The sequence below is a fragment of the Chelon labrosus genome, assembly GCF_963514085.1.
Source record: "Chelon labrosus genome assembly, chromosome: 1".
NCBI classification, from domain to species: domain Eukaryota; kingdom Metazoa; phylum Chordata; class Actinopteri; order Mugiliformes; family Mugilidae; genus Chelon; species Chelon labrosus.
The window spans coordinates 38,427,710-38,454,072 of NC_140337.1; the positions used below are offsets into that span (position 1 = coordinate 38,427,710).

The window sequence follows — 26,363 nt, forward strand, 5'->3', positions numbered from 1 at the left end:
TGGATGAACGGGCTAGGAGGAGTTGATTTTGCTTTGAGGTGCAATTTTTTCAAAATGGCAGAAAAAAATGGCAGGCGGAAATGGGTGTGGCCTAGTCCTTTAGAAACAGGGCTATGAAAGAATTTTGTTTCTAGGGCCCACGGTTCTGGAGATATGAGCTAAAACGTAAATTGGCTTATTATAGCGCCACCTAGCTGCATGCATGTGTATTGACACCTTGGCAAAGTGACATGCTAGGACCTACCAAACTACCAAGTTTGACAACTTTCACCCTTGCAGTTTGTTCTGGGCAGACACTTTAAGCTAAGCAGAAAGAAGAGAAGGTGAAGAAGAAGAAAAATCGCAACAAAATCAATAGGGATCCTGCAACTTCGTTCCCCAAGGCTCTGTTCTTGGGCCTCTTTTATTCATCATCTACCTCATCCCCCTTGGCCAGATATTTCATAGGTATAATATTAATTTCCACTGTTATGCGGATGACACCCAGCTCTACTTGTCCACCAAACCCAGCTCCACCTTTCCACCCACTTACCTCTCTGACTGTATTCAGGAAATCAGAACCTTGTTCTCCACCAACTTCCTTAAACTCAACAGTAGTAAAACTGAAATTCTTCTCATTGGCACCAAAACCACCCTATCTAATATAAACAACTTCTCTATTCAAAATGACAATTCCCCAGTCTCCCCCTCCCCCCCAGGTTAAGAGTCTGGGTGTCATCCTTGACACCGCTCTTTCTTTCCATTCTCATATTAACAACATCACCCGTTCAGCCTATTTTCACCTACGCAATATCTCCCGTCTCCGTCCATCCCTCTCACCTGAAAATACTGCCACTCTTGTCCATAGCCTGGTCACGTCCCGTCTGGACTATTGCAACTCCCTTTTATTTGGTTTACCTGACAAATCCATCCATAAGCTACAGCTGGTTCAAAACTACGACGCACAAATCATCACTAGAACCCCCTCCATAAGTCACATAACACCGGTCCTGCAGCAACTCCACTGGCTTCCTGTCAAATTCTGTATCATCTACAAAGTCCTACTTCTCACCTTCAAGGCATTAAACAACCTCGCCCCTCACTACCTCACTAACCTGCTCCAAATAAACATTCCTGCCCGCACTCTTAGGTCATCCTCATCACAACAACTCACCATTCCACCTGCTCACTTGACCACCATGGGGTTCAGAGCATTCTCCCATTCAGCCCCCTGCCTCTGGAACGCCCTCCAGGAACACTTAAAACATTCAGACTCAGTCACCACCTTCAAATCTCAGCTCAAAACTTATTTATTCAGACAGGCCTACTCCATTCCATAGTCCCACTTCTATCTGTCATTTATATGTAATATGTTCTATATTATGCTTGTGTGTACTTTATTTGTGCTTTATTTTAACTATTTCGTGTATTGAATTGTGTTTTATTTTAAACAATGTGTACAGTGACCTTGAGTGTTGTGAAAGGCGCCTATAAATAAAATGTATTATTATTATTATTATTATTATTATTATTAACTTCGTTGCATGGACCAGTAACAAGCAGGTGAGCAGTTCCAGGAGGGGGTGTTAAGACACCTCCCATAGGTAGAGAGGAATGTGGAAGTCAAAATTTTGTGTGTGTTTGAGGCTGTTGATCACACATCGCAAACAGAGCACCTGGCCTCACAGTACACACACAGTGCAGCTGAAGCTTCACACTCTTTTACACTGACAGTCATTATAATCTGTTATCACCATCATACTGAATGCACAGTGTAAAGTACAAATTAACTATTGTTCAAAATGGTAGGAATGTTAGGAATTGAACGAAGTGTAACGGTGGAAGTGAAACAGAATATCTAGTTGCTGCCACACAGCTCCCAGATAAATATCTCCCTCTAGTGGAGGAGGTGATGGTCTGAGGCTGAAATAGTAATCATTGTGTTACCTTTTACCTTCATGATGTCCACTACACATTTGTGATTGAATTGTCAGTTAAAACTGGTCAGTGTGTTCAGATCACTTCAGCACATACTACAAGACAGTCCTGCTAAGGACCTGTGTTACATGTCTGTCCAGTGCTACCTGCCACTTGACTGTATTCAAAATGATGAATTTGTTTTATTGACATAACAATGACTTGTTGGTCTCAGAGTTTTCTTTTCTACTGAAGACAAGATTTCATTTTCAGATGTCTTTTCACCCATGATTAAAAATGACTGTTGGCAATGAAACTGTCATATTAAAACAGAGTTTAAATGTGTCATCGTCTCAAATTATGCATGAACAATGGTACATTTTTAGTTATTTAACCACAATGGGCTCATCATTTATAAATTCTTAGGACATTTTAGCCCTTAATTGGCTTTTAGTTTTATTCAGTTTGCAGCTTTCAACAGATGTTTATCCATATTTCTTAGTTTAATCACTTGTCAGTTTACACGATAAAAAGGTTAGTTAACAACTGTCTTCATACAAATAAGGGGGAAAAAAACAGAGGCTCGTATATGAGGAAGAGGGCGGGCTTTACTTGGTGTCACTGACAAAAGATGAAAAAAGGTCAGACGAGTGAGAAGGACAATGAAGGAAACGTCTCTACAGCGTCTGCTCTGTAAGTCCAGAACCTCTGAGTTTGTTTTAACTGCTGTACCACTGTAGTTCAACTGTCTTATGAAATGTAAACACAGCAATACCTGCACCACCACAACAGACTCTGCTAAATGTTCCTGAGGTCTCTGGCAGACAAACAAGACATTTTATTTGTTTTTCTCACAACTCTACAAAGACTTCTCTTTGAAGGTTTTCATGGTCTCTCAGACCTCAGTGTGATCTCCAGAGTTCCTGACCATATTTCTTGAATACAATTCAAACTGAGAAACATGTTGCTATCTCATAGAGACCTCCAGCTTTGTGAGCATCAATTTAATTTCATGTTCATCACCTGACCTCTACCGATGATGAATTATTCAGAACAATAATTATCTCTTAAGGTGACCTTTGTGTGGTGCTCCTTTCCTTCAAACAAACATAAATCTTGCTTACACCGTTACAAAGGAAATCAGTTATCGTCTTCTCCCTTAACTGTTTTAGTAACAGATATTTTGACTAGCAGTGTTCAGAGCTTTGTATACATATATCATATATGTTTTATTAGCATTACAGCTGTGGGTTGTTTCAGTTGCATGATTTGTGTGTATTTATATCATTTCTCTTTAGTTCTGAGCTCTCTGCTGTTCAGCACAACAAACCAAGGTTAGTCAACGTCTTCATTCACTTTAAACCTGTTCAGTCCTCATCATTATTACTCAGTAGAGTCAAAGCTTTCAGTCAACATCTCTCAGAGAAAAGACATTAAATCAATCATATTGTTTCATCTGAACCCTCCCAGCTCGACTGACTGTGAGTCCCAGCAGCTCTCAGGTCTTTGAAGGAGACTCTGTGTCTCTGAGCTGTGAGGAGGACGACAGCTCTGCTGGATGGACTCTGAGGAGAAACACCACCAAACGACAGAGGACTCAGTGTGGAGCTGGGTGGGGAAAACCAGCTGGTTCTTCCTGTAACATCAGCTACATCGTCCCATCAGACAGTGGAGTTTACTGGTGTGAGTCCAGAGAGGGAGCAACCAGTAACAGCATCAACCTCACTGTCTCTGGTAAGCTCAGACTGTGGAGTTAGTATTGATGAAGCTGTGTGGAAATGGATGAAATGCTGTAGTTTGTCTCTGTGTTGAGGTGGACCAGTGATCCTGCAGAGTCCTGTCCTCCCTGTGATGGAGGGAGATGACGTCACTCTGCTCTGTAAAACAGAGACCACTCCCTCCATCCTCTCAGCTGATTTCTATAAAGATGGCTCCTTGATCAGGAATGAGTCTACAGGTCACATGACCATCCACCATGTTACCAGGTCTAATGAAGGCCTCTACAAGTGTCACATCATCAGTCATGGAGAGTCTCCATCCAGCTGGATCACTGTCACAGGTGAGGAGGTCAGAGATGATTCTTCAGCAGCTTTCAACATTCACAATGAGACAATCAGTTCATTATTAGCTTTGCTTCATTCTAGAGAAACCCACCACCACACCTCCTCCTACATCCACACCTCCTCCTACATCCACACCTCCTCCTGGATCCTCTCCTCTCCTCCCTGTGTTGTTGTCTCTTTCTTCTGTCTGTTCTCTGGTTCTTCTGGTTCTTCTGGTTCTCCTGGTGAGACGACGTGTTCGTAGGAAACCTCAAGGTGAGACACAGACTTCTGGATTTTAAATGTTTGGGTTTTGTTTAAATTGCATTGTTTTTCATTTTGGTTCATTTCAGCTGTTGGAGGAAACGTCCCAGAAGACATCACGTACAGTGACGTCAAAATATCACGGAACAAGAAACAGCCAATCAGACGGAGCAGAGGTAGAGTCGAGTTGTTCCTTCACTTTTTTTGACTGTGTTTGTAACGGGTGTTTTCTTTGTCTTGGTGAGGGCCATGTATATTTTTGGAGGAGTCAGAACATAGACAGTATAAAGATGGATGTAGGAACAGCTCCTCTAAAGTGAAGCCAAAGCAAGTAGAGCTCCACCTCCTCCATGTTAGTGGGTGGGACTCAGTTTGGCCAATGCAAAGAAGTCTATGGGTCCGGCATGTTTATAAAGCAGCATCCTCTTAAAGAAGTAGCAACATTTTTCAAACACAGGACTGTCATGTGTAGGAGAAAGGTTTGACACAAATGCAAGGCACCGGAGGAGACAGGAGCGTGAAATAAAACAACATTATTGAAACTTACAAACAAAATGTGCTGCAGTGATGAGCAGGGAATTCCAACAACAAGAGTCCAACAAAAGAAGCAATCCAAAGAAGTTTTAGTTAAGACAAGGTTGAATCCAAAAAGAGCAAAATCTAGGAGACGCAACCAGAGATCACGACCATGGATCATTTAACCAGAAAAAGGAGCAGAATAGTCAACAATAATTAAGATTCTGAGAGTTCAGGAGTCCAGCCCAGAGGCAGACCAGGAGCCAGAGCTGACAGAAGGGTCAGACCATGACTGCTGCAAAGACCTCCTGGAGCCTGGCAGTGAAAGCAAAGAAACCCAGCAGGTTTGGCTGGAGGTCAGAAGAGAGGATCTCCCAAGGGTATTGCTAGGAAGGCATCTAATGACCCAGGAACTGAAGCAGGATTGGAGATGGATTGGAGACATCTGCAGAGCCTGGAACTAAGGAGGTATCAGCAGACACCAAAGTATGGAACCCTGAGGCTTGGAAGGAGTCAGTAGACCAGGACACTGGAGAGGTCTCTGACCCCAGAACATGGGAGGAGTCATAGGACTTCAACCTTGATGCTGGTCAAGGCCGGGCAGCAATCGACCTGAGAGCAGACGTGGGCCAGGCCAGGAAAATCTGAGGTGCTGCCATCCATTCAACGTCCATTGAGCTGGAGGGGAGTTGACTGCAGACCCTTGGGCTGTCTCTGACATAGGGCGGGTCTTTGGCATTGACACTTAAAGGACATCAGCAGACCAGGACACTGGGATGTCAGGAAAATCAGGGGTCATTTACAAAGACAGAGCTGACTGCAGGCCTGTGGAACAGGAGGCTGGAGGACATCAGGGTGGGAGGCAGCAGGCAGGTGGCTAGCTGGCTGAGAGTCATAGCAACCATGAGGACCATGCCTTCCTGTAGGGGCCCCTAGTGGCCAGTGTGTCCAAATAAGACAAAACTATTGGGTGCTGGGTCTATAAAGGTCCGTTCGTACTGTCTTAGAACTACTTGAAACACATAAACTGTGGAATGTAGTCACTTCTTTAAGTCATCAAGATTTTGTTTTAGTGTATAGAGAAGAAATATGTTTAGTTTCATGAGTTTAAGGACTTTATGGACTGTGAGGGAGGATCTTCTTAGGTGGATAGTTTCAGGATTACATTTATAATTTACACCTTTAACATCACCTTGTACATATAGTTAAATGTTATTTAGTGTACATATCTAATACTATATCAGCTGTGGTGAATGTAATCTTTAGTTCATGACTCTATTGTCAGGGAGGTTTGTTCTCTGTGTGCTGAAACATGTGGTTTGTTCTTGTGGTGAGTCTGTTAACAGAAACTAACAGCTCTGTTTCCTGATTCTGATCTGAACATGGACCTGCTCATGGTTAGATCAGAAGATCAGACTCACAGAATCAATGTTTCTTTGTTTCTTTAACTGATTGTTTTGTATTTATTGTATTAAATGAACTTTCTTCAGTATTGTTCTCTGTTCTTTCAGTTTAATTTTCATGTGACCTCAACTTTTTACCTTCCTCACATATAAACAGGTTCTGATTTCATTTTAATAAAATCTTATAGTGAGTAGAGATGGTGTGAGAGTCGTAGTACTCCCTGCAGCAGCAGTACTGCTATCACCTGCAGTAACTGCAGTAATGTGATGTGTATCCATTGTATTTTCCAGACAATGATTCAGCTGCAGTCTACTGAGCAGTGAGGACACCACAAGACGTCACTTATAGACAAATATTCATCAGAGACAAGAAAGACAAGTCAAAGACCAGAGGTACAGCTGCTCTTCTTTCTCTCTACCAGGGTTCACTACTACAGCTGTAGTCTCAGATATATGCTAACATGCTGATGTTTAGTAGTTATGGTCTTCATCGTGTCTGTAAAGGATCTCAGTCATCCAGGTAATGATATATCCAAAAAACAACGCTAAACCAAGGGACTTGTTGGGCTTCTAGGAAACATTTCCTCCAAATTTAAGGCACAACTCTGGTTCAAATCAGACAAGCCTTTCCTTCCAATCACGCTCCTCTAACTCTCTGCATCATTGCCCACATGATCATTAAAGTCTCCCAGAAGAAATATGGAGTCCCCAGATGGACTCCCTTCCAGGACTCCAGAGTCCAAATATACCAGATACTCTGGACTGTTGTTTCAAGCATAAGGTCACACAACAGTCAGTCTTCTCCAATCGACTCGCAGTCACATAGAACCATCCAGTTATTCCTCAGTGTTATGGGCCTTTACACCCCCACTGGCCATGTGGTAGAAGTGCAAGTATCTTTGGGTTGATTAAGGCAATCAACTCCTTCCACCAGTGGGAAGGTGTGGATGAATGGCATTGATGGAAAAACCTGGTCATTCAGTATATTCAGGTAGTCAGCTGACCTCATTCTTTGGACACATAATGTTGCTGAACCTAGACCTGAGCAACTGCAGCAACCCCAGATTATAGCACTGCCCCCACAGGCTTGTACAGTAGACACTAGGCATGATGGGTGCATCACTTCATCTGCCTCTCTTCTTACCCTGATGCTTCTCCACTATCCTTCCAGTTTTTCATAATGCCTTGGACAGTTCTTAACCCAGTTTTAGTAGTTTCTACAATCTCCTTAGATGTTTTCTCTGCTTGATGCATGCCAATGATTTGACCCTTCTCAAACAGACGACCACAGGATGTGTCTTTAGACATGGTTGTTGAAGAAATGAGAAGCTACTCATTGCATCAGTTGGGCTTAAATAACTTGTTGTCAGCTGAAAGATAATCACCCATGCAGTAATTATCCAATAGGAGGCTCCTACCTGTTTGATTAGTTAAATCCAAGTGGAGAGGTTTTTTTTTTTTTGGCCAGGCAGTGTATGGCTGCTCACATGGAGGCAGTCATTTGGGAATTGTTGAATATCCCAATACCTGCACAGCACCCCTCATAGTGGGCAACTCCAGAAAAGGAAGGAGTCGAGCCCCTCTCTGGGAGTTTAGCTCCAGATACTGGGCGGCTGTGACTCAATAGGTAGTGAAGGTCAGAGGTTCCATGCCACAGAACATGCCACATGCTGAAGTGTCCTTGAGCAAGACACTGAAGCCCTAGTTGCTCTCAGTGCATGGCACTGGTGTGTGAATGTGTGTGTGCTTGTCTGAGTGAATGGGTAGACCCAATGGGTAGACCCATTCACTCAGGTTCACTTTCACACCCTCGTCTGTGAAAGGGAACCTTAAAGTAAACAGAACTTTAAAAAGTCTTGTCAGATAAAAAGAAAATAGTTCATTTACTGGGGACAGAGTGCTGCAAATGTGACTCTCAATTAATTTTAAAGTCAGTTAATAAGACTTTATAGACTCATTACAGACAAATGTGACAACAACTATAATAATGTTGTCAAGGAAACAACACGACTTTCAGGACTATTTAAGACAATTATTATTGTAGAACTTCAGAACTCTGCATGTAAAACCACAACAGCAACTTCCTCCTACTGACTGCACCGAACTGTAGTCTGATCAGATGGTGTGATAGTGTCACTTCTCAGTACAGTGTGGTCTCTGTTGGCTGCACTTAGTGTGCACATTGTGTGAGTTTTGTATCTTGTGGTCAAATATGTCAGTTTGTACAAAAAGCAGCAAACTGTTTGTGGTCGTCTACTTCTCTGTTTCCACCAGAGGTGTTAAGAAGTGAAAAAAAACTGTGAAACCCTGCTGCCTTTCATTTAATCTCTTCTAAATATATAATCTATTAACTCATGTGCTACAGGAGTGTTAACATAAGCAGTAAATAAACAGGACTGCTATCGTGTCCTGAATGGAGGAAGGATTCTAGACGTCAGAGTTAACAGATCTCAACAAAGAGATATTACAGAGTCTGAAGCCAGGGGACCAGAGTTTTGTACCAAACCAGTCTTGTTTGAGCAGGCTTTGGTTACAGGTCATCAGATCAGATCTTACCTGATGGGTCCCCACACTGCAGATCTCTGGACATCTAGAGGGATGAGGTGGTGGTGGTGAAGAGGAGGGAGGATGATTGCACATTAGGACCTCTGCAAGGAAGAGTCACAGAATTACACAGATATTCCATGAAAATGGAGGCAGAACAGCAGAACGTTCATTAATGGAACTCTGTGTGTTTTATTCTCCAGACAGTGATCCAGCTGCAGAGAACGTCACTTATGGACAAATAGACATCAGACCAAAAAGGACCTGAGGTACAGCTGCTCTTTACTTTCAACTTTGATGGATGGATTCAAGGTTTCTGGCTTGTAAATGTAGAGGGTAAAATGAATGCAGCAAATTTTAGGGAAATCCTTGAGGACAATCTGATTTAGTCTGCAAGAGAACTAGGATTTGGGACAATGAACCAAAGCAAACAGCAAATGTAGACAGACAAGGTTTAAAGACAAAAAGGTGAATGTTCTACAGGTGACCGTGTCAAACCTAGAGAAACAACTGTTGGGAAATCTACACAGTATCTTTTCTGTCATTGTCAGTTGTCGATTGTCATTGAAGTGTCATAAGACAACACTAAACATGAACTATCCTGCAGAGTGGAAACTGATGTTTCACTTATTGCTGCTGAATCTGAACCAAATTAAAAACTGGGTTTAGAGTTACCCTCTGGACTGACATGTCTGGAGTGACGGGCTGCTGCCCATGGGTCAGTCAGATCTGTTTCAAATATGCTTCAATCAAGTGTAAAGACTCTTTGGTCAATATTATATAGAAGATGTTTTAACATGGTGACATGTGTTCACTGTGTGTGTCTGTGTTCAGAGGTTCCACCAGAGCCAGAGGTCGTCTACTCTTCACTGAAGTAGTCCACCAGTCCACCCACTGATGTCCAGCTGCTGGACTCTGACTGGTCCCCTCAGCCCCTAAAATGTATTTATACAGTATGTTTTAAATGTCTTTAAATTAAACTAATAAAGCTCTGTATTTTATTACAACATCAGCACTATGTAAATATATTAAGTGTTTGATGGTTGCTTTCATAAACATATATCTTTGTTAATATTAGTGCTTTTATGTCCTCAGTAACTTAAACTTAAGTTTATTCGTGACTGTAACAACGGTCTGGTTTCTCTGCAGGATCAATAAACTTTGGTCTCATTTGTTGTTTTGTTCTCGTGTGGTTCTGTGGTTTTTACCAAGATGTCAGGTGGAAAATATGACTTGTTTCATTTTGGTTTGTGCCGATACACACCTCTGTGCTGTGAAGAGCTTTAGATCTGTGTGTGTGTGTGTGAGAGAGAGAGTTCTGAGTCTTTATTTGATGAAACAAAACAAAATCTTTTTATATTTCCTTGTGTAATTCAAAAGACTGAAGACAACATAGTGAACAATTTGTATGTTCAAAATGTGCATTCCAGTCATTGGATAGGATAAAAAATAAAGAAATAAATAAGTTTAAAAAAAAAAGCAAGGCCATAAGGGGTGTTGGGCTATCTGATCTCAGGCAGTTAGCATTAGCCTACCAAAACTAGCAAGCTGCCACAGCCCTGTGGCTACCATAGACTGAGATACTAAAGCAGCCTCCATCACGGTTACTAAGATAACTATGGAGTCAAAGAAGTACTTTACTAGTGTTGGGACCTGGAAGTTCACCATGCATAACCAAGTTAACCACATGTTTGTCTTTGTCTTGGAAACAAAGGTAAGCACTGGAAACCTCAAGTCCCACAATCCTCCAGGTGTGAAAACGGACCCAGCAGTTCACTGGCTGACAGTGGCACATGACCTCTGAGGTCATCAGGTCATATAAAATGCGCTGTTTGGCCTGTTTCCTTCCAACGTCTGCCATCAGGAACACACAGCAAGGACTTCATCTTTTCTCCAGCTTGGCCCTTCAGTCAGAACCCACCAGCTGTAAATTGACTTTTCCACCAAATCTGGTAGTATGATCTTGGCCTAGTCAAGCTAAGCTAAGAATTGAACTTTGATTTGAGTTGTTATAGAATAGTGATTTGATGTTAGTTTAGGTTATGCAACACATAGACTCAGGGTATCTTGCATGCTAAACTAACCATCCTTCCTCTAACCTGGCACCTAGTAAAATTCTTATCACACTCCACGTATATACTAGCCCCCCCGTAGACCGTATGTTTTTACTCTAATTCTTGTTAATAAATGTCTTTTAAACAAACTGTTTAATGTTGCACATGAGTGAATACTGCCAACGTCTACCCTGCCAAGAACTTCAAATTCCTTCACCTTAACTAGTTGTTAATGTGGTAATTTTGGTTATAGTTATTAAGTTAATTATTAATCACAAATCCAAATTGACAATTTAATAAATATTTTATGAGACTGATTTGATTGATTGGCTATTTTTTCCCTTCTGAGAAGGGTGGTGCCCCGAGGTGATCTAGTAATTCAGATCCAATTATTTAATAATATATAATTATTTTTGATAATTATTCATTATTTATGATAGCCAAACCCCAATATTGAGTGCCTTAGTACACAGGCCCAACATAATGGTGCCCCGTGTGAGGGCAGAGTACTGTTGGCAATAATTGTGCGATATTAATTTCAGCATAATTTTGGTCAAAGCCAAAAATATTTTTGAACAACTATTCGACTTGCCAGAAGTCTTAACGTTCAATTCCACTAGTCTACCACAGGAGAAGATGTCCAGTTGTACTTGCAAACAGGTGCAGTGTGGTAACAATTTATTCATAAACTCAAGCTGTTCATATTACACCTCCATCCCACATAACAATGGAGAACCCCTGTGTAGAGCAATTAATTTCTTCCCTTGCACAGAGCCTAAACCCAGGCTGCCCTGAATTCATTAGCAAGTTGAATTTCAGTGAGTGCAGGGATGAGATGCATCCAAGTAACCTGACGTAGCCATACTCAATTCTAGTCAGAATGTGAGTCTGATACTGCTCCATTGGGCTGTGATTACGGGGCGTGTTTCAACCGAACCAGGAAAAAAAATGCCTCTGCACTCAATTGGATAGACCTATAACCAATCAGAGCAATGGAGTGTGTGACGTATGTTAAGCAACGCATAGTTGTCAACAGAACTCAACTGCATGCACGCTGGAAGAAGTAGAAGAAGAAGATGTAAACGATTTTTGCCGGTGTTATAAAAAGAATTTAAGGATACACGGAGTACTTACCAACACGGCCATCATTTTTGAGATAAATATTAAAGGTGAATGCGTATACGAACAAGTTCTCAGTTTAGGATTACATCTCCACAAAACAGCAAACAAATCGTGTCGCATTTGTCGGTCCTGCCAGTCCTTAATAACACGGTTGGGACGCGACATGCCCGTGTTTAAAAAATGGCCAGCTGATAAATTAAACTTTTGCCGAATCCCGTAGGAAGGACGGCAAAAACATCTTTCCGATTAACAAATGCCTTGATCGCATTTATCTGTTCCTCTTTTAAAATTAATGCGCTGTCGATATCTTCTAGAACAGACTCGATGGCAGAATCTACACATCTCAGTTCTCCAGCGGCAGCCATCTTTGTTGTAAACAAATTCAACCCAAGCGCTCTTTGGTGACGTGGTTGATTACGTTACTGTTGATCATCTGTCCATCATCGTATAAAGCCCGCCCTGAGAATCTGATTGGTACGAACAGCTCCTGTTCGAGCATAATTGCGCCTTAACGGAGCCATGCCAGACCGAACTTCCAGGCCTCAAATGTTGTGGGCGGGACTAAGAGGCCAATTGTTAAGATGTTTGCCTCTGAACTTTCACAGGCAATCCAACCTTGCCTTTCAGAGCAAAGTAGCCCTAGAGAAAGAAGTAGAGTCCCTTAAAACGTAAACGGCTTGTCTTCTCCGTGAGGTGCAAATGGCCAATAATAAAGCTATGCGCTACTTATCAGATCTGACCTCAGCAGAGTCAGATCTTTGTGCAAACAAAGAGGAATTACTAAGGCTTAAATCAGGTTGTCTTTCCCCGCCACAGTTATTAAGCTGATGTGATTCTGCTTATTCCGATTCACACGAGCCGCTGTCGATTGTAGACTACGTCAACACCATAAACACTGTCAGTCTGACACTAATATGTGATTGTCCCTCAGTAAAGTCTCAGCTTTACCATAACTACCATCTCTCACATGGTGCATTCACTGACATCAAGGGAAAAAATACACGTTCTACAACCACAGCAACAATGTCAACTAATAGAACACAACAGAACTGAACATAAACACATGAACTTATCAATACTGTGATCTGCAGATATGTGTAGTTCAGGGGTCGCGTTAACCGTATATTTTCCATCACTGACCGTTTTTTTTTAAAAATGTGACGGAAAAATCTGAAGGCCATCCGTCATTTTGACAGATTGCAATTCACACCCCTGACCACATGGTGGCGAGTGACCTTATTGATTGCCTTGCCTCTCATCACAGTTTGCGTTCCAAACATTGCAGAACTTTTGTCGGTGCACGATTTCCTGGTACACCGATTATACTGATGCACACGTCAGAGCTCGGCTAACCATATGTCTACGTCTAGTATATACAGTCAATGGTCTATGTCTATGCAGCTAACGGCTACCAAAATGGAATTTGCATACCACCGAAGCACTTCAACAGTACGGTACCGCCTAAGAGCTGTTTACGCTAACAGTCCCGTTCCGAGTACAGACAAGACGTGTCGGCAGCCGAAACTTTTGTTGTTGTTGTTTTTGTTACCATTTAAAGTAACTACTGTTCAAATTAAAGTGACGGGTAAAAATAGATTATGACGGGATTTTTATGACCCTGTCAGTCAAAATGACAGACAACGAAAAAGTCTAGCGCAACCTCTGGTATAGTCTGTATAAAAACAGGCAGCACCTCAGTAGCATTTAATAGTACTAAAACAGCGTGTTGTTACGTTTCCATGGTTGTCGAGCTGACGTTTCCAGACATCCTGTCCTCCCTCGTCAAAAACCAAACTTACATCTTCAACTGACGGTCAGTTACAGTGGTGGTGGCAGCTGCTAAGAAACTTGTTCTTCCTGTGTTTTTTACAGTCAACAATCAACAAAGAAAGAATCAAACAGATTGAAGGTGAGCTCAGAGCTAACGACTGCTTGATGATCTGGCTGCAGGTCAGGACCTCACTGTTGGACACAAACATTTACAAATGTCAATGTGTTTGAAAGTCAAACTGTCAGCTAGTGACTTCTTCATGGGGGGATGTTGACGACTAGTTTCCTCATCCAGATGCCACATTAGTGCCCACACGGAAAGAACCTATATAAACATATAGGTTTTCATATAGGTTCTAATATAGGTTTTGAATTTATGTGACATACATAAAATATATGTTCACTTATATATGTGTACTCCATATATGTACCTATATGTTCACCTATATATGTACCTATATGTTCACCTATATATTCGTAAAATTATTAAAATCCATAGCTACATGGCCTACACAAACAAATAAAACCCCAAAATGTAGAACTTTACATAATTTATTTACATTATCAAATAAAACAAGATCAGGAACAAAAATAATAAATTAAAAACCAAAAACTTATTCTGTCTTTGCTCTTCTAAGCTTGGTGAGCTTGGCATTAATGGACGTGCCAATCTGGCCCCGACTTCTTCAGTGGCCGGCAGCATCCATGTAAACACTTATTCCAATCATGACTTTCGGGTACCGGCCAAGGTTTGCGGCCTTTCCGCCATTCCACTAAGTTGGCTTCCTTTTCAGTCCCTTCCAAAAAATCTTTAACCGAAAAACTGCGGACACAGCCGTTTGCTGCTGTTTATCTTTGCTGCTTCTGTTAAACCACTACTATAGAGGGGGCGGTAACTTCCGAAGAAGTAGGAAGTAGAAGGAAGTATCAGAAACTTCCTTGGGAGCAGCAGAGTAGTGAAATGCTTGCCAGTATAAATAACAAAAAAGAAGCTATAAAAAAACTCATGCAGTAATTATCCAATAGGAGGCTCCTACCTATTTGATTAGTTTAATCCAGGTGGAGACTTTTTTTTTGGCCAGGCTGTGTACACTACTACTACTACTCTACTGCTAATGTTTGTCAGAGAGCCGGAAGTAGTCACAAAGGAGCCTCAGTGCGCCGGCGCCACTGGAAGGATCAAGCTGACGTGATACTGATGTCCCGCCCACACTTCCTCCAGACTCACTCATATTTTAGTTTAATTAATACTACGCTCTGCTCTACCTCCACCAGTTACAAGGAAGTGATGGATTATACTCTGTAGTTATGAACATTTTATATTGTTTTTTCAGTGCCACTTCCTGTTTCTATAGCGTCACATGACTAAAACAAAACTTATCCAATAAATTGACACTTGAACATTCATCAACATTATATTAATTAAATGACAGAAACCATCCATAAAAAAATTCATGATTTGTCTTGTCTCTTGTATAATGTTGAAAATAAAGTTAAATAAATATTGATGAACCGAGGAGGAAGGAGGAAGAAGAAGAAGAAGACAAGATGGCTGCTGGAACATGTGCGTCTCTCTTCATGACTTTACTGAGCGTCGTCCTGTCTGTCTCTGTCTCTGTCTCTGCTGGTGAGTTGAAACCAAAGCGGGTGACTGGATCTAGTAGATCTGGATCAACCACATGTTTGAGGAGACACTATGAACACTTTGTTTTGCTGTTGGACAGTGAAACTAACTTGGTTTGTTCTCCCACAAGGAGCCTACACTGTAACGGGTATGGGCGGTCCGTTCCTCGTTGTTCTCTGAAGTCGTCATCCTTCTCTTATTATTCTGCTAAAACTCTCTCATCAGTTGTGTTGAGTTTCTCCGTGTTCTTTAAAGTGAGAGGATCATTTAGGAGTTGGAGCTGATAAATGTTCAACAGCCGCTGCTTTTCTGAAATCGTAATCGCAACATTAATTTAGTGTCTACTAGCGATTTATGGGTGGATCCATAACCTCAACGGTTCTAGTTGGACAAGTTTTACATGACTGATAGAAACATTGAGGCAACTAAACAGTGCAATGAGACATCTGTTAATAAAAAGTGTTGAACTCGGGCGGAGACAGTGAGTCAAAACTTCCGGGTCTGAGAGTACCTAGAAACCAAAGTACGTACTGATCTGAAACAGGACACACTCTGTCCCGTATCACCGTGAGAATCAAAAATAGTGTAAAATGTCAATGGAATGAATAAATAACAGGACACTTTATATGAACATTGACGGTAAACTTATTCCCAGGCCGTCTCCTGCTCTGTGACCACTGATCTTGTGATGTTATGAGTATAGTTAGATAAGAACTCCATTACTCAGCATGCCACAGTAGTTAGGACCATGCGCAAGAGCCCCGTGAGGGACGTCAGTTGTACGTAGCCATGCAGGTAGAACGGGATTGTTTACATGTGAAAAGCTGTTAAGAAAATATAAACAAAACAGCTGTCACACATCGTCTGGTTATTATAAGTTAGAGCAAGATAACACAGTTAGATGACAGCAGGAATCCCTCTCATCTGATTGGTTGAGGTACTGTTGCTTGAGAAGAAGATACCAGGAGACAACAAAGCTACAACTTCTACACACTTTTCTTATTGCACTGTTACAAGAGGAATGTTCTGCTTTCTATTGTTTTATACGACGTGGCTCAGAGGAGGGACAAAATGTGCAAAAACAGTGTGCAGGGGATAAACATCTGGATATCTGGTTGACTGACACATCACAGTTAACAAATAAGAACTACCCAACTTAGACCAGGGTAGAGGGCCCACACAGTCAATAATGAGATGCTCAAAAGGCTGACTCACAGCAGGTATGGGATACAAAGGAGCAGGCTTTATGGTCTGATTAGGCTTTATTGTCACCTGACACGTATGACATGTCTCAATGTATCCAGAAACATCACGTTTTAAGCGTGGGCAGGAAAAATGCTGAAGCACAGGTTACAAAGCCATCAGACATAAACAGAGCATAACCTACGTCGATCTCACAAGTACCTACTGGCTTGACTTGCATCTGAAATGGAGCCACCAGTTTTGCTGTGTCAACTATGGGGTTAGGAACAGAAACAACCAGACCAGCTGACTTCACCTGAGATGTTTTCCCTTTTCCTTGTAACAGAGGACATTCTTTTTCCAGTGATCTTCTTGTTGGTAATAATGACATACACTGAAATCACCTTTACCCTTAGCATGCTGTTTCAACTTTGGAGACAAGGAATTTACTTTCTGGAATTTGTCACTCTGGTACCGCTCACCAAAGATGAGCTTGTGTGTCAACACATATTCATCAGCCAGTACTGCAGCCTTGCTGGGACACATGATTTTGTGTTCATTAATGTATGTTGCGATGTAATCTGGCACAGACTGAACTGTTCTAAAACAGCCAGGTCACATACTTTGTCAAATGTTTTCACACCAGATGAAGAGCACCAGCGATTAAAATGTGAAACCAAATCACGTGCAAATTCCACATGTGTTTGTTTACTGGTCTTTGCCAGCCCCTGAAACGTTGGCGATATGCTTCAGGAACCAACTCGTATGCTTTCAGAACCGCTGCTTTCACCAACTTGTAATCTTTACAGTCCTCAGAGGATAGAGCAGTATAAGCCTCTAGTGCTTTACCTGTAAAGACACATTGCAGCATTAGCGTTCGCTCCTCATCAGGCCAGTTTCAAGCTCAAAAATACAAAAGAAAGTTTCCACATCTTTTTCATTAAACTGTGGCAAGAATCTCATGTTATATGCTACATCAAAATGCAGACCAGTGCCCTCCCCCATTAAAGGAGATGCAGACATTCTACCATCCTTAATTATTGCCAATTTTTGCAATTCCACATCCAATTTTATTTGTTCCGTTTTGTATTTCATTCTGTCCAACTCCTTTTCATGTTCTAAATTCAACAGTAGCAATTCTTTCTGCTCTTCAAATGTTAAACCAGCCATAGAAGTGCTTACTCTACCCTTACCTCTCCCATCTGGCAGAAAACCACCTTCTTGCAGGTTAGTCTTTACAATGCTTTTCAAGTTGTCCTTTGTGCGCTTGAGATCAACTTAAATAGAGTAATGCTGAGCAATTTTGACTAACTGCTCCTTGGTGCATTGATCCAGCAACTCCTTGGTGGGCGATTGAATGAACTCAGCAATAATGTCAACCATCCGGACCAACTAAAGTTGACAATCCACATAAACAAATCAAATTGAGGTACACTGTACAACTCACTGGACTATATGACAAGAGGCCAAAAGAAACCCAAAAAACTGGAGTCTCCCCACTAACTACCGAACCGAAGAAATAACTAAACTGATACCTAGTCTTCGTACAGGTACTTGTGGCGGGTATTTATACACTGGAACTCAGCGGCCTTGGAAAGCAATTGCATAAAACAGCAATACCCCAAAACCCTGAATGTGATCCCGAGCCGATTGCTCCAACCAGTTTCCCCGTCACACTAAGAACCTCTTTCAACGGATTCCCTATGGGAGACTGGTGCTACACCTAACAGAGGAGAACACCAGGAATACCAAGGCCACACCAAACAATTTAGTACCGTGTGCCTTCCTCAAAAGCAAAGATCCAAAATGGTCTAGATGAATTAAAGCTCTACAAATTAAGAAAACATACTCATCATGTGTGATGCTCCAACAAAAAAACAAGATAGAAAAACTGCCATTTCTACAATCTGACGAATGGACGAGCCCCCATTTTGTCACGACCTGGCTCAGAGGAGGGACAAATGTGGAGACCACACACGTTTCTTTCAGAGTAAAACTCAAATTTATTAACCAAACTTAAACAATACCACGCAAAGAGTGAGAACATGCAAACCATTATGTGCCTTCAAACCACAATCCAGAAAGGAGAGAGAGATTGAGACTGCCTGCCCCAGTATATATAGGTGGGCCGTCATAGGTGTCAGCAATAAGGGAAAACAAGCCCCTCCCCCAGATCCTAGTAGCCACCCTGTCACAATTTATACAGTTTGAAGTTAAGCAGGACAGGTTTCTGTTTAAGAAAGATATTTATTTTATTCTGTTAAGTTTGTTATTTTGTATTAAAAATAAATTGTTGAATAATAATTTGTATTCCATGTGTTCATATCGCTCAGAAATATGAATCTAATTCAATTCAGGTTTGAGTGAAATAGTTAAAAAATCGTTTCACACAAAATAAAAGGGCTGAAGAAATTCACCACGCCTGGAAGGGTGAAGACAATCAGTTCTGCCACCCCTGTTAATAAGGTGTCCCTTATTTATTATTCAGGAGTTGGTAACCCTAGGTGGACAATACCTCTCATGTTTTGAATTGAATCAAAGAACTAAAAGGTTTGGGCTCTTACATATTTTATGGACAAAAAATGAAAAGTTGCAACAGATTTCAGCTTCAATGTTCAGAGTCTTAATAACTAGTGGTAACCATGGTGACACCTGTAAAGTCAATGGTACCAAAATGCATTTCCTTGTTGATGTGACTCAGCAGCAGGTAGATCTCAGAGAGTTGTCCTTTGTTCAGGCTCCTACGTACCGTCTACTCAGACTTCTTCTCTTTGTTCTGAGCTGCAGTGATTTCAGTGAAAGTAACTGTTGATCCACATTTATTTACTTCAACTCCAGCATGAGACAACATCACCTAGCTCAGTAGCCTGTGTTAGACCAGTGTCCTCTCTTTGGTAGCTCCTCCCACTGACTGACTGCTGCATGTTGACCTTTAACCTCTCTGCTCTGTCTTGTTTCCTTCAGGACAGACAAACATCAGAGCTGAACCTGGACAGACTGTCTCTCTACCATGTAAAGCTCTGAACAATGATCCTGTTACAGTTGTAGAGTGGAGCAGAACTGACCTGAAGACGGATGAATATGTTCTTTTTTACCGGGATAGTAGGCTATATCCAGAGTACCAGCATCCATCTTATAAGAACCGAGTGGATCTACAGGACAGACAGATGAAGGATGGAAACGTGTCTCTGTTTCTGAAGAATGTGACAATAGAGGACAGTGGAACATACGAGTGTCGTGTTGAAACTAAAACAAACCGCAGCATCATCACCATCAGACTGGAAGTAGTTCCAGCAGGTGAGTGAGTAGAGTTGAGTTTGTGTCTTTGTCTCTGATCAGAGTTGAAGCTGCTTCCTGGTTGTTGATGTGAGAGAGAAAGATCTCAGATCAGATGTTTGACTTTTAGAAAGATGTTGTTGATGAGACTTTCTAGAAAACAGCTGGTCTGAGTGATGTGATCAGAGTGCAGTAGATAATGTCTGACAGCAGTTTGTTCTTCACTCATCAGCTACCTCACACCTCACACCTCATTCTGTTGATTCTGTCTGCAGGTCACACAGATGGACGCAAGGATGGATCCGTTGGTCTGATAGTTGGTCTTACAGTTGTTGGTGTTGTTCTTATCGTGGTTGTTTCTTTGATCACTGTAAGACACATGAAGAAGAAATCTTCACCTCCTTCCTCCTCTTCCTCCTCCTCTCCTCCTCTTCAATCAGCTGATCAATCCCTGGTCTGAAACAGTCTGGCAGCAGATAAACCAGAGTTTCCTTTAGCTACCAAACTGAAAACACGTCCCATCACTGCTCTAACATCCAGATGGAAAAGTGTCCACAACAGACAGGAAACTGAACTGCTGCTGTTTCTTGAGGACAGACAGGAGTTAACAATGCTGGACATCCAGCAGACATGAGCAACCCACTGTAGCAGCTGACCTCCAACACTCAGCAAACAGCAGGACTGTATCCACAGAGGAAGGACTCAGTGGAAGCTCAAGTCATACAAACAATCAATCTTCACTAAGAAAGCTTTCATTCCTTTTTAATAGTAATCCAGAATTCTTCAAACATCTCATTTCAAACTTCTTTCTGTTAAACAGAAACTCTACAAAGTCTTCAAAATGTTCTCAGTGGCAGACGAGAAGATCTACCAGTGACCCAAAGTGTCCTGAGAAGTCTGGGAGGTTTTATTCATTTCAATTCTAGTTGTATTGTTGTTGTTGTTTTTTATCATGTGTTGAATGATAAATAACTAAAACTAGTTCATAGTGTTACATATGTGATGTTATTTCTCATGGAAGGAGCAGTCTGTCCTACTCATCATCATCATCATCTTCATCATCACAGTGTTAGTGTATTTGTTCCTCAGGTAGAGATCAGCTGTTACTGAGTATTTACACAACAAAGACACAATGGATGATGATTACTGGGGATTAACAGAAACCAGTAGAAACAGTGTGAAGGATCCATTGTCTGTGTCATGTTGAAATGCTGCATGTACGAATGAACTAATCTACTTCTACATGTTGCTCTAATGTTGTTTAATCCTCAATAACAACAATAAAAGTCTCTCAGCTGAAACTGTGGATTCATGTTTTAGTTTCTTTCAGTTTCAGTTGGATGGAGAAAAGAAGAGGAGGATCAGTGACTTAGTTTGATGACAAGAAGATGAGGAAGATGATTTTCAAGGATGGTTTCTGTCATTTTAGGTAGTTAATATAATGTTGATGAATGTTTAAGTGTCAAGCTATTGGATAAATTTTGTTTTAGTTATTTGATGCTATAGAAACAGGATGTGACATAATGGTGACCACCAGTTGCTATGCCATCCGCTCTGTAAAGTGGTCCTGTGAGACCGTGAGGATTATTTAAACATAAATCCAGTGTATAATCCATCATCTCCTTGTAACTGGTGGAGGTAGAGCAGAGAGTAGTATTAATTAAATTAAAACATGAGTGAGTCTGGAGGAAGTGTGGGCGGGGCATCAATATCAGGCTCCACATGGCTCTTCTTACAAACAAAATGTGCTGCAGTGATGAGCAGGGAATTCCAACAACAAGAGTCCAACAAAAGAAGCAATCCAAAGAAGTTTTAGTTAAGGCAAGATGGAATCCAAAAAGAGCAAAATCTAGGAGACACAACCAGAGACCACGACCATGGATCATTTAACCAAAAATAAGGAGCAGAATCATCAACAATAATTAAGATTCTGAGAGTTCAGGAGTCCAGCCCAGGGGCAGACCAGGAGCCAGAGCTGACAGAAGGGTCAGACCATGACTGCTGCAAAGACCTCCTGGAGGCCGGCAGTGAAAGCAAAGAAACCCAGCAGGTTTGGCTGGAGGTCAGAAGACAGGATCTCCCAAGGGTGTAGCTAGGAAGGCATCTAATTACCCAGGAACTGAAGCAGGATTGGAGATGGATTGAAGACATCTGCAGAGCCTGGAACTAAGAAGACTCATTTCCAGGCTCTGCCCACGCTCAGATCCAGAATCACATTTCCTTTATACATCCCAATCAGCATGGAATTGGGCGCACTGTTATGTTTAAATTGACCCTCCACCTGAGATTCCCCTCTTTGCACGATCAGAAAATTAAAACATAAGAATGAGTAAGACGAGAAAAAAGAAGAACTTCACAGAAAGAGAACTGGAGACGCTACTCACTGGAGTGGAGACAAACATGTCCTCTTTGACAGCTGTCCTCCAGCATAAACAATAAAGTCAAGAGGAGTGCAGCAAGTTGTGTTTTGTGCTGTTTTCTCGTTTATGACAGTTTCCCAGCATCACCTCTAAGTGTCTCCAAAGGATCAACAGCTGTAGAAGCAGCGTAGCCAGACATGACGTTGGCGTGAGGCCAGGGGCATAGCACCAAATTCTGGGCCCTGTACACTCTTAATGTCAGTGGGCCCCTATCCATGCCGTGCACGAAGCGCACGTAAAAAAAATAAACAATTAAATAAATTAATTAAAAAATGGGGGCATTTATTTCTAAATAAACAAGCATAAATCAAGTTTTAAGCCAAAATCAGATCAGATTATATTGATCTAATTTTTCAATAAAATTGTTCTTCAGCTTGCAGAAAAAGAAATAAAGCCTTGCTGAAGCCTTAGGCCTGGATTATGCTTCCGCGTAGTAATCACGCAATGGTCACGCAATGGTCACGCAATGGCCACGCAGTTGCTTGGACGCAGTCGTGAGACCGTGATGGTTCTGCGTGGGGTTTACGTGTCGAAATGCAATTCAATGCCACACCGGTAGAGGGCGCTATGATTTTTTTGTGACCGACCGACCGAGACTCTTGTGACGTATCTCGCCTCGTATAGTTATTTACCTTCCGGCTTTTGTCGTAGTCACAGTGAACGATGGACACCGAGACAGAGAGACTGGCGTTGGAGCTCCAAAGACCAACCAAACTGAAGACTTTTTAAAAATGGCGCTGTTTATGAGTGGAAACCGGAAAAGCGATATCCAGCGGATGTAGTTAGCGGACCAATCACAGCCAATGCCGCTGCGTTGCTGCTGCGTTGCTGCTGCGTTGCTGCTGCGTTGCTGCTGCGTTGCCTCGATGCGCGTCGAGGATTTTTGGGAGGTGCACGTCTGGCCCTTGCTTAGGACGTACGGGGGTCCGCAAGGACATAATAGGTCCGTACGCCCCCTCGCGCTGTGTCAACGCGGAAGCATAATTTCGGCTTTACACCAGATGTAAGGATAAAATTTACATCCCAGTAAATGCCCACTGATTCCGGACTGCGACAACGTTAACGTTAATTGGATGCAGTTACACAACAAGTAAACTCGGTTCACCTTTCGGATAGAAAGCAGTTAACGGTTGCTTCCCCTCATTCTGCCTTATTTCTTTTTCTTTCCGCTCTTTCTTTTTCTGATAGCCCAATTTATGTTTTTTGGACGGCATGGTGACAGCTAGCCTCCAGGTCATTCAATCCGCGCTCACTGACGTACTTGTCGCCGGCCGCTGTCTATGACATGTTGGGAGGGCTTTGACACAAAGTTCATTCTCTCAGTTGATGTTATCAATATATTTGAAATACATTATCACACCAATTAATTGGAGGGCCCAATTCATTCATAAATAGATAAATAAATAAAAATAAAAATTCAGGATTTTCATGGGCCCTCTCCCTACTCGGGCCCTGGGTAGTCAGGTCCCCTTTTCCCCCCACTACCACGCCCATGCGTGAGGCACGGACAGCAGTGAGGAGTGTACAGATTAGCTGCACCAGCTTCTGGCTCCAAGATAAAGTACTATTTTACTCCTAGTACTACTAAAGGACAGAATTCAATGCTACAACACCAGGAGCTGAGGTCACTATGGCTATGTCCATTTTTTATAGACTATCCTTGCTTCAATCAAGCGTAAAAGACTCTTTGGGCAAAGTTCAGTTTGGTGTCTTGTTGACTCTGCAGAGTTGATGGTGTAGAAGGAAGTCTATGGTTCTGGTTCCTGTTTTTAAGTCTCACACCACGGCTTCCTGAGACAGTTTCTGTCAGGGTGCTGGTAACTCTGACCAGTTGTCAGACCTCATGTGGAAACTGCTGACTCTCCATTTATTCATGTGGTCATGGGAGAGTCCATCCCCACCACCATGTCTTTGTGGACACACCTGAACTGGGACTGCATCGGAGGCAGATTTTGTAGAGTGATGCACATCACAGATCTTGACTGATAATACAAAACCTGAAAATCTACAACAGTGTTTGATTTACTCTGAACTGTGTGTCTGTGTTCAGAGGTTCCACCAGAACCAGAGGTCGTATACTCTTCACTGAAGTAGTCCACCAGTCCACCCACTGATGTCCAGCTGCTGGACTCTGACTGGTCCCCTCAGCCCCTAAAATGTATTTATACAGTATGTTTTAAATGTCTTTAAATTAAACTAATAAAGCTCTGTATTTTATTACAACATCAGCACTATGTAAATATATTAAGTGTTAAAGTTAAGTTTATTTGTGACTGTAACAACAGTCTGCTCTCTGCAGGATCAATAAACTTTGGTCTCATTTGTTGTTTTGTTCTCGTGTGGTTCTGTGGTTTTTACCAAGATGTCAGGTGGAAAATATGACTTGTTTCATTTTGGTTTGTGCCGATACACACCTCTGTGCTATGAAGAGCTTTAGATCTGTGTGTGTGTGTGTGTGTGGGTGTGTGTGTGTGTTTGTGGGTGTGTGTGTGTGTGAGAGAGAGAGAGAGAGAAAGAGAGAGAGAGAGAGAGAGAGTTCTGAGTCTTTATTTGATGAAACAAAACCAAATCTTTTTTTATATTTCCTTGTGTAATTCAAAAGACTGAAGAATGAGACAACACAGTGAACTCTTTGTATGTTCAAAATGTGCATCCCTGTCATTGGATTGGATAAGGGGCGTTGGCCTATCTGATCTCAGGCAGTTAGCATTAGCCTACCAAAACTAGCAAGCTACCACAGCCCTGTGGCTACCATAGACTGAGATACTGAAGCAGCCTCCATCACAGTTACTAAGATAACTATGGAGTTAAAGAAGTACTTTACTAGTTAAATGAAGTTATTGACCTCTGACCTTTTACATATTTAAACAGTGGACAGTAGAGTGGATAATGGATTAGCATTAGCATTTAGCTAAGGTTGTCCATAAATATAGTTCCTGGAATGAATCATTCTTGTGTATAAGTACTACAGTAAACCATTCAAGCTGTAAGCCTGAAATTTATTGTACAAGAATTTAAATGTTATTTTGCTTCTAAATCTGTTTAAAGGTTTTACCTCATTATGTTTGTACAACAATAGTTGTGAGTAGCGTCCTCTCTAATGCACTGGCAGACAAGTTAACTCAGGAATATGTGTTCAGACATCGTACTGCACTGTTCAGCCATTTGTAATTAGGTTACTGGGTAACTAGTGATGAATGAGTGATGTTCCACCCAGATACAAGGTCTCACAATCCTCTCTTCTAACCAAGCACCATTAGGACAACAGACAGAGGCTTTGAATGCACAGCCACACACATATGTAGGGTAGGTCCACAGGGTCCTTTGTCCTGAACTCACATGAATTCATTCCCTGACTCGCCCCCATCAACACTGAGGGAGCAGCAGTGGAGAGAGTCAGACACTTCAGACAGATGGTAATCAGCCCAGCACATCAGCAGGTCTGAGCTGACAGCCATCCAGGACATTTTGTTTGTTACTAATTAGAATATCTCAGTGATTTTAGTTTAAAGAGCCCTGTAACTATCAGAGATACACACTCTGTCATGCTGGGTGTCATTTAAAACTACAGAAGCTAATCTTTCCATTCATATCAAGCATCACAGAGCAGGAGCCAACCAGCTAGCCTCAGCTAACAGAGAAAACACACAGACAAACCTTGAATTTGACAGTCAGCATGTCATTTCCTCTCATGTCTTAATATTTAGTCAAATAATTGTGACTTCCTGGCAGAATGATCCCTGTGCTTCATTTTCATACATCACACCTTTGTCTCCATCTAGTGGGCTAATGGTGGTACTACACATGACAAACACTACAGTCATATAGTAGTGACAGTTAGCTTTAGCCATAGGGAGGAAATATCAGTCTTCTTCTGGATTGTATAATGAGCACAGTGGTAGAATGTGATGATGTCCAGGCTAAATAAAATGTGTGTACATTATCTCCTGTAGTGGAGTCAGTAGTAGTTTGTAGCCAGATTCCCTTTCAAGAGGTAGAAACCCAGTTTGATTCATGGGTCATTCATGTGGACCTGAGAGTTTTGAAGCTCTTCCTGATTTATTTCTTTAGTCAAGCTTAACCTCCCAGCACCCCAGGACTTAAGAGATGAACTCTTTAACCCTCTATGTACTGCAGGAAGTAAAACACAGAACACATTCAGAAATTCATTTTCAGATTCCCCGTCTGCAACCAAGTGACCAATAAACCAATAAAAATAAATCAGGGACACATCAACTGCAGACTCAGTT

The 26,363-nt window shown here is 41.8% G+C and overlaps 2 protein-coding genes and 1 long non-coding RNA gene across 3 annotated transcripts in view; 2 read left to right on the top strand and 1 right to left on the bottom strand.

The window, feature by feature from the left end:
- Positions 1 to 9,446, bottom strand: part of LOC311491913 — a 49,273-nt gene extending 39,827 nt beyond the window's left edge. Inside the window, exon 1 of the long non-coding RNA XR_014699199.1 lies at positions 8,678 to 9,446. This is a non-coding gene — a long non-coding RNA (uncharacterized lncRNA). The remainder of the gene's footprint in view (positions 1 to 8,677) is intronic.
- Positions 1 to 26,363, top strand: part of LOC311492977 (uncharacterized protein) — a gene marked incomplete at both ends in the record, with an annotated part of 242,465 nt that overhangs the window by 208,910 nt on the left and 7,192 nt on the right. The gene's annotated exons all lie outside the window — the stretch shown is intronic.
- Positions 2,559 to 6,438, top strand: LOC311486191 (Fc receptor-like protein 5; the record flags this gene model as incomplete). Its single annotated transcript, XM_084541967.1, has 6 exons — positions 2,559 to 2,589; positions 3,367 to 3,630; positions 3,710 to 3,955; positions 4,041 to 4,214; positions 4,292 to 4,378; positions 6,413 to 6,438. The coding sequence occupies 6 exons, from the start codon at positions 2,559 to 2,561 to the stop codon at positions 6,436 to 6,438; spliced, it is 828 nt and encodes a 275-aa protein (XP_084398093.1).